The sequence below is a fragment of the Scyliorhinus canicula genome, chromosome 26 (genome assembly GCF_902713615.1).
Source record: "Scyliorhinus canicula chromosome 26, sScyCan1.1, whole genome shotgun sequence".
In the NCBI taxonomy this organism is placed as follows: Eukaryota; Metazoa; Chordata; class Chondrichthyes; order Carcharhiniformes; family Scyliorhinidae; genus Scyliorhinus; species Scyliorhinus canicula.
The window spans coordinates 9,599,015-9,612,475 of record NC_052171.1 but is presented as its reverse complement, the minus strand read 5'-3'; the positions used below and the strand labels follow the sequence as shown (position 1 = coordinate 9,612,475).

The window sequence follows — 13,461 nt, the reverse complement described above, 5'->3', positions numbered from 1 at the left end:
CAAAGACGATTTGCCAACCGATCTGCACGCAGTTGAAATTGTTGTGGCCGTTTGAAATTTGACCGTCTTGTGTTTGTTCTGATGAGTGCGAGATCAAAAGCTTCGACAGCATGTTTCTTTTCTCAGTGGTACGTCATTTATTTTCAATAACCCTGACAGGGGGCAGCACGGTAGCATAGTGGTTAGCACAATTGCTTCACAGCTCCAGGGTCCCAGGTTCGATTTATTGACCCTGGTACCGGGCGAATTAGTGTTTGTTGCGTTAATCCTGACTGGTACAGCCAGGTGCTGTTGTCTCGACCGAGGTGCGGAGGATTGGCATCACGAATATTGGCACCAGATGGTCGATGCCCAGAAAGGCTCACCGAGCAGAGGTTCAGGTAGGTGGTGACCCCCGTGTGACCAGCTGGATGAAGGAATGGATTACGGTATGTCCCCCGTGAATTGGCGATGTCAAGTTAAGGACTGTTTGTGGGTTACGTGAGCGGGTGAAACTATGGCAGATAGAGTTCACTGTGGACATATGTGAGGCCATTACCATCGCTGAATCTCCCCACTATCATAATTCCTGGGGGTTACCAATGATCAGAAACTGAACTTTCAAACATGGCTACCAGAGCAGGTCAGAGGCTGGGAATCCTGCGGAGAGTAACGCACCTCCTGACTCCCCCCAAAGCCTGTCCACCATCTACAAGGCACAAGTCAGGAGTGTGAGGGAATACTCCCCACTTGCCTGGATGAGTGCAGCTCCCAACAACACTCAAGAAGCTCCACACCATCCAGGACAAAGCAGCCCCGCTTGATCGGCACCCCACCTACAAACATTCACTCCCTCCCCCACTGACGCACAGTGGCAGCCGTGTGTACCATCTACAAGATGCACTGCAATAACTCACCAAGGCTCCTTAGACAGCACCTTCCAAACCCACGACCTTTACCCTCTAGAAGGACAAGGGCAGCAGATACCTGGGAACCCCACCACCTGGAGGTTCCCCTCCAAGTCACTCACCGCCCCGACTTGGAAATATATCGGCCGTTCCTTCACTGTCACTGGGTCAAAATCCTAGAACTCGCTCCCTAACAGCACTGTGGGTGTACCTACACCGCACGGACTGCAGCAGTTCGGAAGGTGGCTCATCCACCGCCTTTTCAAGGGGCAATTAGGGATGGGCAATAAATACTGGGCCTATCCAGTGAGGCTCAGATCCTGTAACTGAATAAGATTCCCTTGGAAATGGCAAAAAAGATCAGGGAGATTTAAGATCTACATTAACAGTTACAAAAAAGGGGCGGTCAGCTGCCAGAGATCATTTAAAAAGGCTAACCGAGTATTGACCTTTACCTCAAAGTTATATGAGTGCGACATAAAACCCGGGATAGACTCCACCTGGGGGATTGTGCTCCATCAGGTGCATCACCTTTTACAGCGGAGATAGAGGGCCTCCGGCCCAACATGTCAGTGCCAGCTATTGAGCATCTCTCTATTCTAATCCTATTTCCCCAGCGCTAGGCCTGAAGCGAAAGGGAAAATGCTGGAAAATCTCAGCAAGTCTGGCAGCATCTGTAGGGAGAGAAAAGAGCTAACGGTTCGAGTCCGATGACCCTTTGTCAGCACTAGACCCGAGGCCTTGTCTGCTACGGCATTTCAAGAGCTCATCTAAATGCTTCTTCAATGCTGCGAGAGTTCCCGCCTCTACCACCCTTTCAGGCAGCGTGTTCCAGATTCCCATCATCCTCTGGGTGAAATCCTTTTCCTCAAATCCCCTCTAAATCTCCCGCCCCTGACCTTAAATCTGTGCCCCCTGGTTATTGACCCTCCACTAAGGGGAAAGTTCCTCCCTATCCACCCTATCTGTGTCCCTCATAATGTTGTCCACCTCAATCAGGTCCCCCCTCAGCCTTCTCTGCTCCAAGGAAAACAACCCCAGCCTAACCAGCCTCTCTCCATAGCTGAAATGCTCCAGCCCAGGGAACATCCTGGTGAATCTCCTCTGCACCCTCTCCAGCGCAATCACATCCTTCCTATAGAGTGGCGACGAGAACTGCACTCAGTACTCTAGCTGTGGCCTAACCAGCGTTTTCTACAGCTCCATCATTTTTTTTAAAATGTTTTTTATTGAGTTTTCATATTTTATATCCAACAAATTACAAATTATTAGAGAGAAAAAAAAACACGGAGGAATTAACATGTATATTTACAGGTAAGCATCTTCATAATAACAACTGTGGCCGCCCCCTTTAGCCAGCATACATATTTTACATTCCCCAATGTGGCCGAGGCACATGTTTATTGACATTTATTTACAGTTTGGTTTTGGGCCTTAGCTAGCCATCAAACCCCCATAACGAACCCGTAGCCCCCCCTCCCCCCCCCCCCCCCCCCCCCCCCGGCTACCTTCCCCCGATTCCCGTCCATTTTCCCCTGATTCTTGGCCAGCCGACTATTCTTCCTCTTGTACGTTGGCCACAAACAGGTCCCGGGACAGTTGCATGAATGGCTCCCACGTTCTGTGGAAGCCGTCGTCTGACCCTCGGATGGCGAATTTATTTTCTCCATTTGGAGAGATTCCGAGAAGTCGGACAGCCAGTCTGCAGCTCTGGGCGGTGCTGCTGACCGCCAGCCAAACAGGATTCTACGGCGGGCGATCAGGGAGGCAAAGGCAAGGGCGTCCGCCCTCCTCCCCAGGAATAGATCTGGCTGGTCTGGAACCCCGAAGACCGGCACTATCGGGCATGGCTCCACCCTCACCCCCACCACTTTGGACATAGCCTCGAAGAAGGCTGTCCAGTACTCCACAAGTCTGGGGCAAGACCAGAACATGTGGGCATGGTTGGCCGGGCCTCTTTGGCACCGCTCACATCTGTCCTCCACCTCTGGGAAGAACCTACTCATACGGCTTCTTGTTAAGTGGGCTCTATGTACCACTTTTAGTTGAGTCAGGCTGAGCCTTGCGCACGTGGAGGGGGAGTTGACCCTATGCAGTGCTTCGCTCCAGAGTCCCCACCCTACCTCCATCCCCAGGTCGTCCTCCCATTTCATTCTTGTTGCGTCCAGTACGGTGTCGTCCCTATCTACCAGTCGGTCATACATGTCGCTACAGTTCCCTTTCTCTAGGATACTTGCGTCCAGTAGGTCTTCCAGTAGTGTCTGTCGTGGCGGTTGTGGGTACGTCCTTGTCTCCTTTCATAGGAAGTTTTTGAGCTGCAGGTACCGTAGCTCGTTCCCCCCAGCTAGCCGAAATTTCTCTGTCAGTTCGTCCAGTGTTGCGATCCTGTCGTCCGTGTATAGGTCCCTGACTGTCAGTGTCCCCCCGTCCTGCCTCCACCTTTTGAAGGTGGCGTCAGTCAGTGCTGGTGTGAACCTATGGTTGTTGCAGATGGGAGCCTTGTCCGACATTTTGGTCAGGCCAAATTGCTGCCGCAGTTGGTTCCAGGATTGGAGGGTGGCTGTCACCACTGGGCTGCTGGAGTGTTTTTTTGGGTGGGGATGAGAGTGCTGCCGTGGCGAGGGCCCGGAGGGAGGTCCCCATGCAGGAGGCCTCCTCCGCACGCACCCACTCGGCTTCTGGCTCCTGGATCCATCCCCTTACTCGCTCGGCTGTTGCCGCCCAGTGGTAGAATTGTAGATTCGGGAGGGCTAGCCCCCCCCCTGGATTTTGTTTTTTGTATGACCTTCTTTGGGATCCTAGCATTTTTACCCCCCCCCATACGAACGCCATGATAAGTTTGTCCAGCACTTTGAAAAAGACCTTGGCGATGTAGATCGGAATGGATCTAAACAGGAAGAGGAACCTGGGCAATACGTTCATTTTGATCGTCTGGACTCTCCCCGCGAGGGAGAGCGGGAGTGTGTTCCATCTTTGCAGGTCCTTTTTTACTTCCTCCATCAGGCTGGTGAGGTTCCATTTGTGTATCCCTTTCCAGTCATGGGCTATTTGGATCCCCAGGTAGCGGAATTTGTGTCGGGCTTGTTTGAACGGCAGCCCCTTTAGTGCTGCCCCCGCGCCCGCGCCCCCCCCCCCCCCCCCCCCCCCCCCCCCCCCCCCCCCCCCCCCCCCCCTTGCGGGTGTACTGGGAAGATCTCGCTTTTGCTCACGTTGAGTTTGTAGCCCGAGAAGGCTCCAAACTCTTTCAGGAGCGCGATGATTCCGTCCATGCTGCTTTGTGGGTCCAAGATGTAGAGGAGCAGATCGTCTGCATATTGAGACTCTGTACTCTCTGCCTCCCCTTCGGATCCCCCTCCAATTTTTTGCTGCCCTGAGCGCGATTGCTAGCGGTTCGATTGCTAGTGTGAACAGCAGCGGGGACAGTGGGCATCCTTGTCTGGTGCCCCTGTGCAGCTGGAAGTATTGGGAGTTGGTATTGTTGGTCCGTACGCTTGCCATGGGAGTGTTGTATAGGAGCTTTACCCAAGCGGTGAACCCTGTTCCAAGCCCGAACCGCTCCAGTACCTCTATGAGGTATTTCCATTCGACTCTGTCGAAGGCCTTTTCTGCGTCCAGGGAAATGATCACCTCTTGTGTTCTCTCCCCGGAGGGGGTCATTATCACGTTCAGCAGGCGCCTGATGTTCGAGGTAAGCTGTCTACCTTTGACGAAGCCTGTCTGGTCCTCTGTGACCACCTCAGGTACGCAGTCTTCTAGCCTTTTGGCTAGGATTTTGGCCAGTATTTTGGCGTCTGCGTTCAGCAGAGCTATGGGTCTGTATGACCCACATTCCGTTGGGTCTTTGTCTTTCTTAGGTATCAGCGAGATTGAGGCCTGTGCTAACGTGGGTGGCAGTGTGCCCCTAGCTAGTGAGTCTGTGAACATCTCCCGCATGTGCGGGGCCAGCGCTGTCGCAAATTTTTTGTAGAAGTCCGCCGGGAATCCGTCCGGTCCCGGCGTCTTCCCCGTCTGCATGGAGCTAATGCTGTCCATGATCTCTCCCAGTGCTAGTGGTGCTTCCAGGTCCCGTTTCCTGCCCTCTCCCACGACTGGTATGTCCAGTCCATCAAGGAACTGTTTCTTCCCAGCCTTCCCCGTTGGGGGCTCTGATGTGTACAGCCCTTGGTAGAAGGCCTTGAAGGTTTTGTTAATCCTCTCTGGCTCTGTTTCCAACGTGCCTCTGGTACCCCTGATTTGCGCAATTTCTCTGGTGGCTGCCTGCTTTCTCAGCTGGTGTGCCAACAGGCGGCTGGCTTTGTCTCCGTGTTCGTACAGTGCCCCGCGTGCCTGGCGGAGTTGGTGCACTGCTTTCCTGGTGGAGAGCAGGTCAAAGTTCCTTTGTAATTCTTTTCTCTCCGCCAGGAGCTCTACGGTCGGGGCCTCAGAGTATTTACGGTCTACCTCCAGTATGGAGTCGACCAGCTTCTGCCCAGCCACCCTTTCCTCCCTATCTCTTTGCGCTTTGAAGGCAATGATTTCCCCTCTTAGTACGGCCTTAAGCGCTTCCCAGAACGTGGAGGGTGAGACCTCCCCGTTTTGGTTGTTCTCCGTGTATATACAGCTCCACCATAACCTCCCTGCTCTTATATTCTATACCTTGGCTAATAAAGGCAAGTATCCCATCAGCCTCCTTAACCACCTTATCTACCTGCCCTGCTGCCTCCAGGGATCGATGGACATGTACCTCAAGGTCCCTCTGCTCCTCTGTAGTTCTGAGCGTCCCATCGTTCATTGTGTACACCCTTATCTTGTTAGTCCAACCAAAATACATCACCTGTAAAATAACCCACGGCTCAATTTATAAAACGGGAATGTTCCACCCCCAGCATCTAGGTCACAACAGGAGAAGATGTCACTTATTTCACTTGACAGCTTGATGCGGTCAAATGGACTGTAACATTTCCCATGTTGGGTGAATTCAAGATCAGATCTGAGCAATTTTCAAACAGAAGGCAAACCTTCCGTTGAATTTGAACTGAATTCTTCTGATCTACAAATTGAACCAAACAAATACAGTCGGCACGGCGACAGTCAATCAAAGTTATTTTCCCGCTGCATTGGAAAGGGTCTGAGGTCATCGTAAGTCCGAAACTTCTAATCCACTTCCTCCCTGGGCTTCAGGAAACATTTGAGGAAGTTGTGGCCATTCTGGCTTGGAAAGTCAGACACGGGAAAGGTTTCCTGCCCTGCAACTTCGATGAAGCAACGTGACTCTGTTGCTCGGGACTTCTGGGAGACGCTGTGGATTGCAATCCCTTTCAGAAGTCTTGGATTAAGCGTCCCCGAGCTCGCACAACTCGCCGTGTTTCATATACGGGGCACCGAAATAGTGTTTCCGCAGCCAAAGCGCCAGTCACTCCACTTCTGTCGACTAAATCCGAGAACTGTCAACTCTTCCAGCTTCTCCTGAAACGTGAATCAATTTTTCAATCGACTGGGTGAGTGGAATATGGGGGCTGCCTTGTAAGGGGGGGGGGGGGGGGGCGGCTCAACCCCCTACAAGGTTAGTACAGTGGCTAGCACAGTTGCTTCACAGCTCCAGGGTCCCAGGTTCGATACCCGGCTTGGGTCACTGTGCGGAGTCTGCACATCCTCCCTCGTGTCTGCGTGGGTTTCCTCTGGGTGCTCCCGTTCCCTCCCACAAGTCCAAAGATGTGCGGGTTAGGTGGATTGGCCATGATCAATTGCCCCTTAGTGTCAACAAGGTTGGCTGGCGTTGCTGTGTTATGGGAATAGAGTGGCGGTGTGGGCTTAAGCGAGGTGCTCTTTCCTACGAGCCGGTGCCAACTCAATGGGCCAAATGGCCTCCTTCTGCACTAAATTCTGTGAAAATATGCTCAGGGAGGGAAAGGTTAACAAACATCTATTTTCTAAATCCAGGGCGTCGCTGGCAGCCTGGCATATATTGACCGTCTCTTGTTGCCCTCAGCTGGTGAGCCTTTGCCAACAATCCAACAGCTCAAGTGGTCACTTTTAGAGAAGACAGCTGGTGTTGAGGATGTGAAGCAAAGGTTAAGAGCCAGAATGAATGGGATATGTTAGTGGAAAATCACAAGTGTAGAAGCTTGTTATTGAAGGAGAACGAACGTGCTGAAGTAAGGGAGTTGAATCGCCTTGAGAAACAAGGAAGATGGCCAGGTGACAGGGTATGAAATGTGGGAGCCGCTTGCAACTATCGCTAGCACCTGCTAATTAAGCCAAGACTGCTACATACTCATGTGCCAATAGATAACATTAAGTCTGTATAATTATAGAACATAGAACATAGAATAGTACAGCACAGAACAGGCCCTTCGGCCCTCGATGTTGTGCCGAGCCATGATCACCCTACTCAAACCCATGTATCCACCCTATACCCGTAATCCAACAACACCCCCCCCCCTTAACCTTACTTTTTTGGACACTACGGACAATTTATCATGGCCAATCCACCCAACCCACACATCTTTGGACTGTGGGAGGAAACCGGAGCACCCGGAGGAAACCCACGCACACACGGGGAGGACGTGCAGACTCCGCACAGACAGTGACCCAGCCGGGAATCGAACCTGGGACCCTGGAGCTGTGAAGCATTTATGCTAACCACTATGCTACCGTGCTGCCGATTATGTACTGGATGTATTGCAATAACAAATTAATAACAAATTTATGCTTTGTAATGGGGGCGAGCTCAAGTGAATGTAAGAGACAGCCCCTAACAATACATATAAAAAAAGGATGCTTCGAGCGAAACTTTTGCACTCTCCGAGGTGGTTCTCTGGAATACCTAGCGAGCGGCCCCAATCGCAATAAAGAATATTCTGAAGTACGAACGTGTTCGAGGTTGTTTCCTCCGGACTGAGAGACAAGTGAATTAGAGACACATTCACAGGCAAATGGAATTTTGTCCTTCATTGCTAGAGGGATGGAGTTTAAGACTAGGGAGGTTATGTTGCAATTGTATAAGGTGTTAGTGCGGCCACACCTGGAGTATTGTGTTCAGTTTTGGTCTCCTTACTTGAGAAAGGACGTACTGGCGCTGGAGGGTGTGCAGAGGAGATTCACTAGATTAATCCCAGAGCTGAAGGGGTTGGATTATGAGGAGAGGTTGAGTAGACTGGGACTGTACTCGTTGGAATTTAGAAGGATGAGGGGGGATCTTATAGAAACATTTAAAATTATGAAGGGAATAGATAGGATAGATGCGGGCAGGTTGTTTCCACTGGGGGGTGACAGCAGAACTAGGGGACATAGCCTCAAAATAAGGGGAAGTAGATTTAGGACTGAGTTTAGGAGGAACTTCTTCACCCAAAGGGTTGTGAATCTATGGAATTCCTTGCCCAGTGAAGCAGTTGAGGCTCCTTCATTACATGTTTTTAAGGTAAAGATAGATAGTTTTTTGAAGAATAAAGGGATTAAGGGTTATGGTGTTCGGGCCGGAAAGTGGAGCTGAGTCCACAAAAGATCAGCCATGATCTCATTGAATGGCGGAGCAGGCTCGAGGGGCCAGATGGCCTACTCCTGCTCCTAGTTCTTATGTTCTTATGTAACCACGAGAATGGTGCAACCACTTACTCGCCCCCCCCCAACCCCCTCCCCCAATGCTGAATAGCGTTAGTCGTGTATTAATTGGCGTCGAAATGTATGCAAGTGATGGACACTAATTGAGAATTCACTTGAGCCCCTGTAAATAGACACAGACAGAAACTGCAACCATTGGGGTCAGGTGGTCTATGCGTGTAATGAGTAATTCTGCAAATAAATATAAAAGTGCGTCAAAAATTAGTTCCAGTTCTATCCTTCGCCAACATGGATCATAAGAGTACAAAAGCAAGGACATAATGCTGAAACCTTTTGAAAACACTGGTTCAACAGATATGCCAAGTCCTGGGCACCATATTTTTTTGTCCGAGACGATACAAAGGAGGTGAAGAAAGGGTTCACGAGAAGGGTTCCAGGCTTCAATTACAGATTCGATAGAGGCGTTCAAAATGATACGGGGACTGTGGGCACAGTAAATGAGAGAAATGGAAACACATTGAGGGGGGCGATGAGGGAGGTTTCGTATCTTCACACACACACAAGCTCATGCAAGGGCCAGTGAAAGAGCTGTGGAACCAGATTCAACAGTAAACGTAAACGTTGGACAAATACTTAAAATGGGGAATATTTTGCCGGGGAGAAGAGGAAAAGAGCGGAGCCAATTGGGATAGCTCTGCACAATAGCCAGCATTCTTTCCAGCGGGAAGCACGTGGCCATATTCCCACATTGAGCAGGTGGAACACCAGGAGAATTCGGGGAGGGGCTGGGGGGGCCACGTTCGGCATTATCAGGGCCAGAGTTTGGATGGCGACCACTTCCCGCGGAAAGAGGTGAGGGGGAACTGTCACAGTTTTGCGGGTGGACGTCGTTGCATCAGCTTTGGAGGTCATAATGGTTGGCGGGGCTGGGGGAGGGGGTAAGGGATGGAGGCGTTGGAAGGAGTGTAGGGGGGGGAAGCTCTGTGAAATCCAGATTGTGGGGCCGCGTGGACACCAGCAATGGTAACCGTGATCCAGTCCCTCTTTGCGCCTCTTGAGTGTTCATCTCTTGTGCATGCTGGGACGATTGAGGCAGGTGTGGGCAACTGGAATGCATGCTGCATCATTGCTGGGAACGGGGGCAATTTGTCATGGGCGCGGTTGCAGAGATGTCAACACTGGATGGGCGGGTGGGTGGGTAGCAGAATGTTCGAGGCCTGTGGCCTAGTCCAGTGACTGATTGGCGGGGAGAGCCCATTGGCTGAGCATTCCGAATTCCCGAGCCGGAGGAGTCCTCAAAGTGCAGTGACTGTGGGCTCTGTGACATCTGGGCAAGCTCCCGTCGAGGTGAATTCTGCCGCCGAAGGGCCCTCGTCGCCCTTGGTTACCGGGTGCTCCTCCATCTTAGCTGTCCCGTTGCTCTGTGGCATTGGCTGGCCCTTCTTCCCGTCGACGGGTCCTTCAAACCCAAAGTTTTGGAAGTAGCTATTGGAATATATTTCCCCTGGCAGTGACTCCGTGGCTGTGCGTTGCTGCAGGGTCAGAGCGAGGTTGACGCCTGGACCTGGAAATGGAAGCAGACGGTATTGTGACGTGAAATGTGTGACCCAATGCCCGTCAACAACTAGTTGTCATTAGAATAGTCAACGTGTTCAGAATCAGAGAATCGCTACGGTGCAGAAGGAGGCCATTCGGCCCATCGAGTCTGCACCGACCATCCGAAAGAGCACACTGCCTGGGCCTCCCCCCCCATCCTAACCCTGTATCCCCATCTAACCTGCACACCCCTGGACCGAAGGGGCAATTTAGCATGGCCAATCCCACCTAACCTGCACGTCTTTGGACTGTGGGAGGAAACCGGAGCACCCGGAGGAAACCCACGCAGAAGAGGCCCTTCGGCCCATCGAGTCTGCCCTGTCAAAATAACACTAAATCTACACTAACCCCACCTCCCAGAACTAGGCCCGTAGCCTTGAAAGTTATGATATGTCAAGTGCTTGTCCAGAGATCGCCTCCCAGATAGTGTACTGCAGATTCCCACCATCCTCTGGGCGGGAAACCTTTTCCTCAAATCCCCTCTAACCCTCCTGCCTTTCACCTTAAAATCTGTGCCCCCTGGTTATTGACCCTCTACTAAGGGGACAAGTTCCTCCCTATCCACCCTATCTGTGTCCCTCATAATGTTGTCCACCTCAATCAGGTCCCCCCTCAGCCTTCTCTGCTCCAAGGAAAACAGCCCCAGCCTAACCAGCCTCTCTTCATAGCTGAAACGCTCCAGCCCAGGCAACATCCTGGGGAATCGCCTCTGCTCCCTCTCCAGGGCAATCACATCCTTCCTATAGAGTGGCGACGAGAACTGCACTCAGTACTCTAGCTGTGGCCTAACCAGCGTTTTATACAGCTCCATCATAACCTCCCTGCTCTTATATTCTATACCTCGGCTAATAAAGCCAAGTATCCCATCAGCCTCCTTAACCACCTTATCTACCTGTCCTGCTGCCTCCAGGGATCTGTGGGCATGTACCCCAAGGTCTCGCTTGTCCTCTGTGCTTCCTAATGTCCAGCCATTCATTGAGTCCTTCCGAAGGAAGGACCACACGTTATTCAAGGTTAAATTCCTTGCCAGCTGGTGACATTGGCACTCACCAAAGTAACTAAGAAGGACTGGCAGGAACACCAGGCCGTGGAGCAAACCCAGTAACGTGATCACCAGGTTGAGCTGGAAGAAGAAAATCTGGATGAGCTGCGACTGGGCAAAGTACAGGACAATAATTCCGGGAAGGTTCGTCATGGCAACGCCTGCAAACACCTGGGGTGGGGGGGGGAGCAAAAAAACAGAGTCCGTTATACCTCCCGGCCTGGGCAACAAAACGTTCGCGATCAACGCATCGAACAGTCGCTTGGCAACACGGAATGTCAACATGGTTGAAAAGAGAGACACGTGGTCGAACTGTCTGATCCCGGATTTTTCCGGGCCGATGCAAGAATGCCAAATTTCCAACACTCGCAGCAATCTACCTGGCGGGAGAGAAGGAAGCTGATTGGTCGGCAAGACGGCTGAGGCGTTGCCATGGGGAAAGCAACGGGAGCAGTCTGGAGTCTCCTGGGTACTTCGAGAAAGGTGTGAGGCTTGAGCATGTTCCTTTTGGTTGCAGAGGATGGATCGATGAATATATGCCATCGCGAGCACGCGCAAATAAGCCACGTTACGAGCGGGGCCGATTATCTGAGATTGGTTGTTCGTGCGGCCATGAGCGCACCCAGGATTGTTGATCAAGTGCTGCCCAATCGCGGAATCACATCTCGTGTAGCTATAAGCGAGGGCTCGACGAATCGTTTTAAATTGGTTGTTAGTGTACCTAATAGCGGCCTCAGGAAATTTGGCATTTTTGGATTTGCCCTGTTGACAGCAAGGCAGCATGTCTCCCTTTTCGACAAAGAACAATTTGTCCGGTTCCATGCACTTTGAGAAAAAAGGAGCCCACGCTGACCTTTAACCCTACGGGGACAAACTGTTCACTTGTTCAAAACACCGTCCATCTGCCCAAAATCCCCCCACCCCCACCACCACCACCACCACCACCGTGACCCACTTGCCATACTTACCGCGCTGCCCATGTTGGCGGTAGCCTCCTTTGCCCGCTCCACCTTATCCCGCTTGGAGCTGACGGCAAATGAACGGGTGAGATGGGAGACAAACTCCACAGACATGCCAACGGCCTGGGTGGGGGGGAGGGGGGGGGGGGGAGGCAAAAAAAAAAAAATCATCCAATTAGACCTCGACGCTAGAGGAGGGCACAGAGACGGTGCCCGCTGCCCGGCCGAACGTCCCGGACAGCGCTCGTGAAGAGTGGGCAAAACCCGAACGAAACCCTCTCAGCCACAAACGGGACAGTGGCGTGCCGTTAGTCATGTGCCAGGCAAGTCAGACACGCCAAGTGGGCAAGCAATGTGTGTAGAACAGCGCAAATCTCGGGCAAAAACACCTTAATGCAGCCAACACCTGCGGAAATGAATATTGTCGCCGCATTTGGTAATGGGGTAATCGAAGGTTGTACGGCGGCATTATTTCCCCAGAGGAAGAAAGATCTCTCGCCCCTGGCATGTTCAGCGTTGATGCCTGAAGCCTCCCCGCCTAGGCCCGGTTTTTGTTTATCTTCATTTCTCCAAGGCCAAGGAGTGCAATATGTAATTAGTCCCTATTTGAAGGTGGTCATATTGACCGCAATTCCAGGGATGAGAGGGATTCGAGCTCCCGAAGTGAGGTTAGATTCCTCAGAGCGAAGGGGGTTGAGGGGGAGATTTGAACGAGGCGGACAAGATGGTGATGGGTTTCGATAAGGTCGATAAAAAGAAGCTGCTCTCGTTAGTTATTGGGACAGAGCGGGGGGGGGGGGCGGGGCAAAGATTTAAGGTTTTGGATGAGAGATCAGAAGAGGGGGGGATGTGAGGAAGAACATACTGACCCAGCGAGTGGCAATGAGCTGGAACTCGTTGCCTGTGAGGGGGGTGGAGGCACAGACGAGTAATTTCGGAAGGATGTCGAATGGCCGATTGAGGGAAATTAATTTGTCGGGTTGCGGAGATAGAGCGGGCGGAATGGGACGAACTGGATTGATTGACAGCGGGCTGGCAGGTACGTAATGGGCTGAGTGGTTGCTTTCTCCGCCGTGACGACCCATTTTGCAGGAAGGGCCACCGAGGTGGTTTAGACGCGGCTCAGTCGGTGGCCCTGCGTTGGGCTCTTACCGTGACCAAGTTGATAAGAGACACAGCGTTGAAGTCAATGCCCCACAGGGTCATGACTCCCACCGTGTCCACGATGATCATGATGATGGTGATCAAGTTCAGAATTCCCGAACGGATGTCCATTCCCAGCAGGATACAGCACACCACGAAGGTTGGGATCAAGCACAGGCCAATATTGAAAATCCCCTCCTTCACGACAGTTAGATACTGTTCGTAATATACATAGGTGATCCTGGAAGCCAAATGGAATGTTGGTCAGCAACTAACCACCATCTACAAGGCACAA

At 51.9% G+C, this 13,461-nt stretch overlaps 1 protein-coding gene across 1 annotated transcript in view; it reads right to left on the bottom strand.

Moving 5' to 3' along the window:
* Nucleotides 1-8,629: 8,629 nt before the first annotated feature.
* The window catches only part of npc1l1 (NPC1-like 1), a 42,980-nt gene continuing 38,148 nt past the window's right edge, over nt 8,630-13,461 (bottom strand). The window contains exons 16-19 of the mRNA XM_038785698.1: nt 13,176-13,407; nt 12,033-12,146; nt 11,073-11,235; nt 8,630-9,990 (exon numbers count right to left, since the gene is read on the bottom strand). Of these exons, the coding sequence (XP_038641626.1) occupies nt 9,722-9,990; nt 11,073-11,235; nt 12,033-12,146; nt 13,176-13,407 (778 nt within the window). The 3' untranslated portion in view covers nt 8,630-9,721. The remainder of the gene's footprint in view (nt 9,991-11,072; nt 11,236-12,032; nt 12,147-13,175; nt 13,408-13,461) is intronic.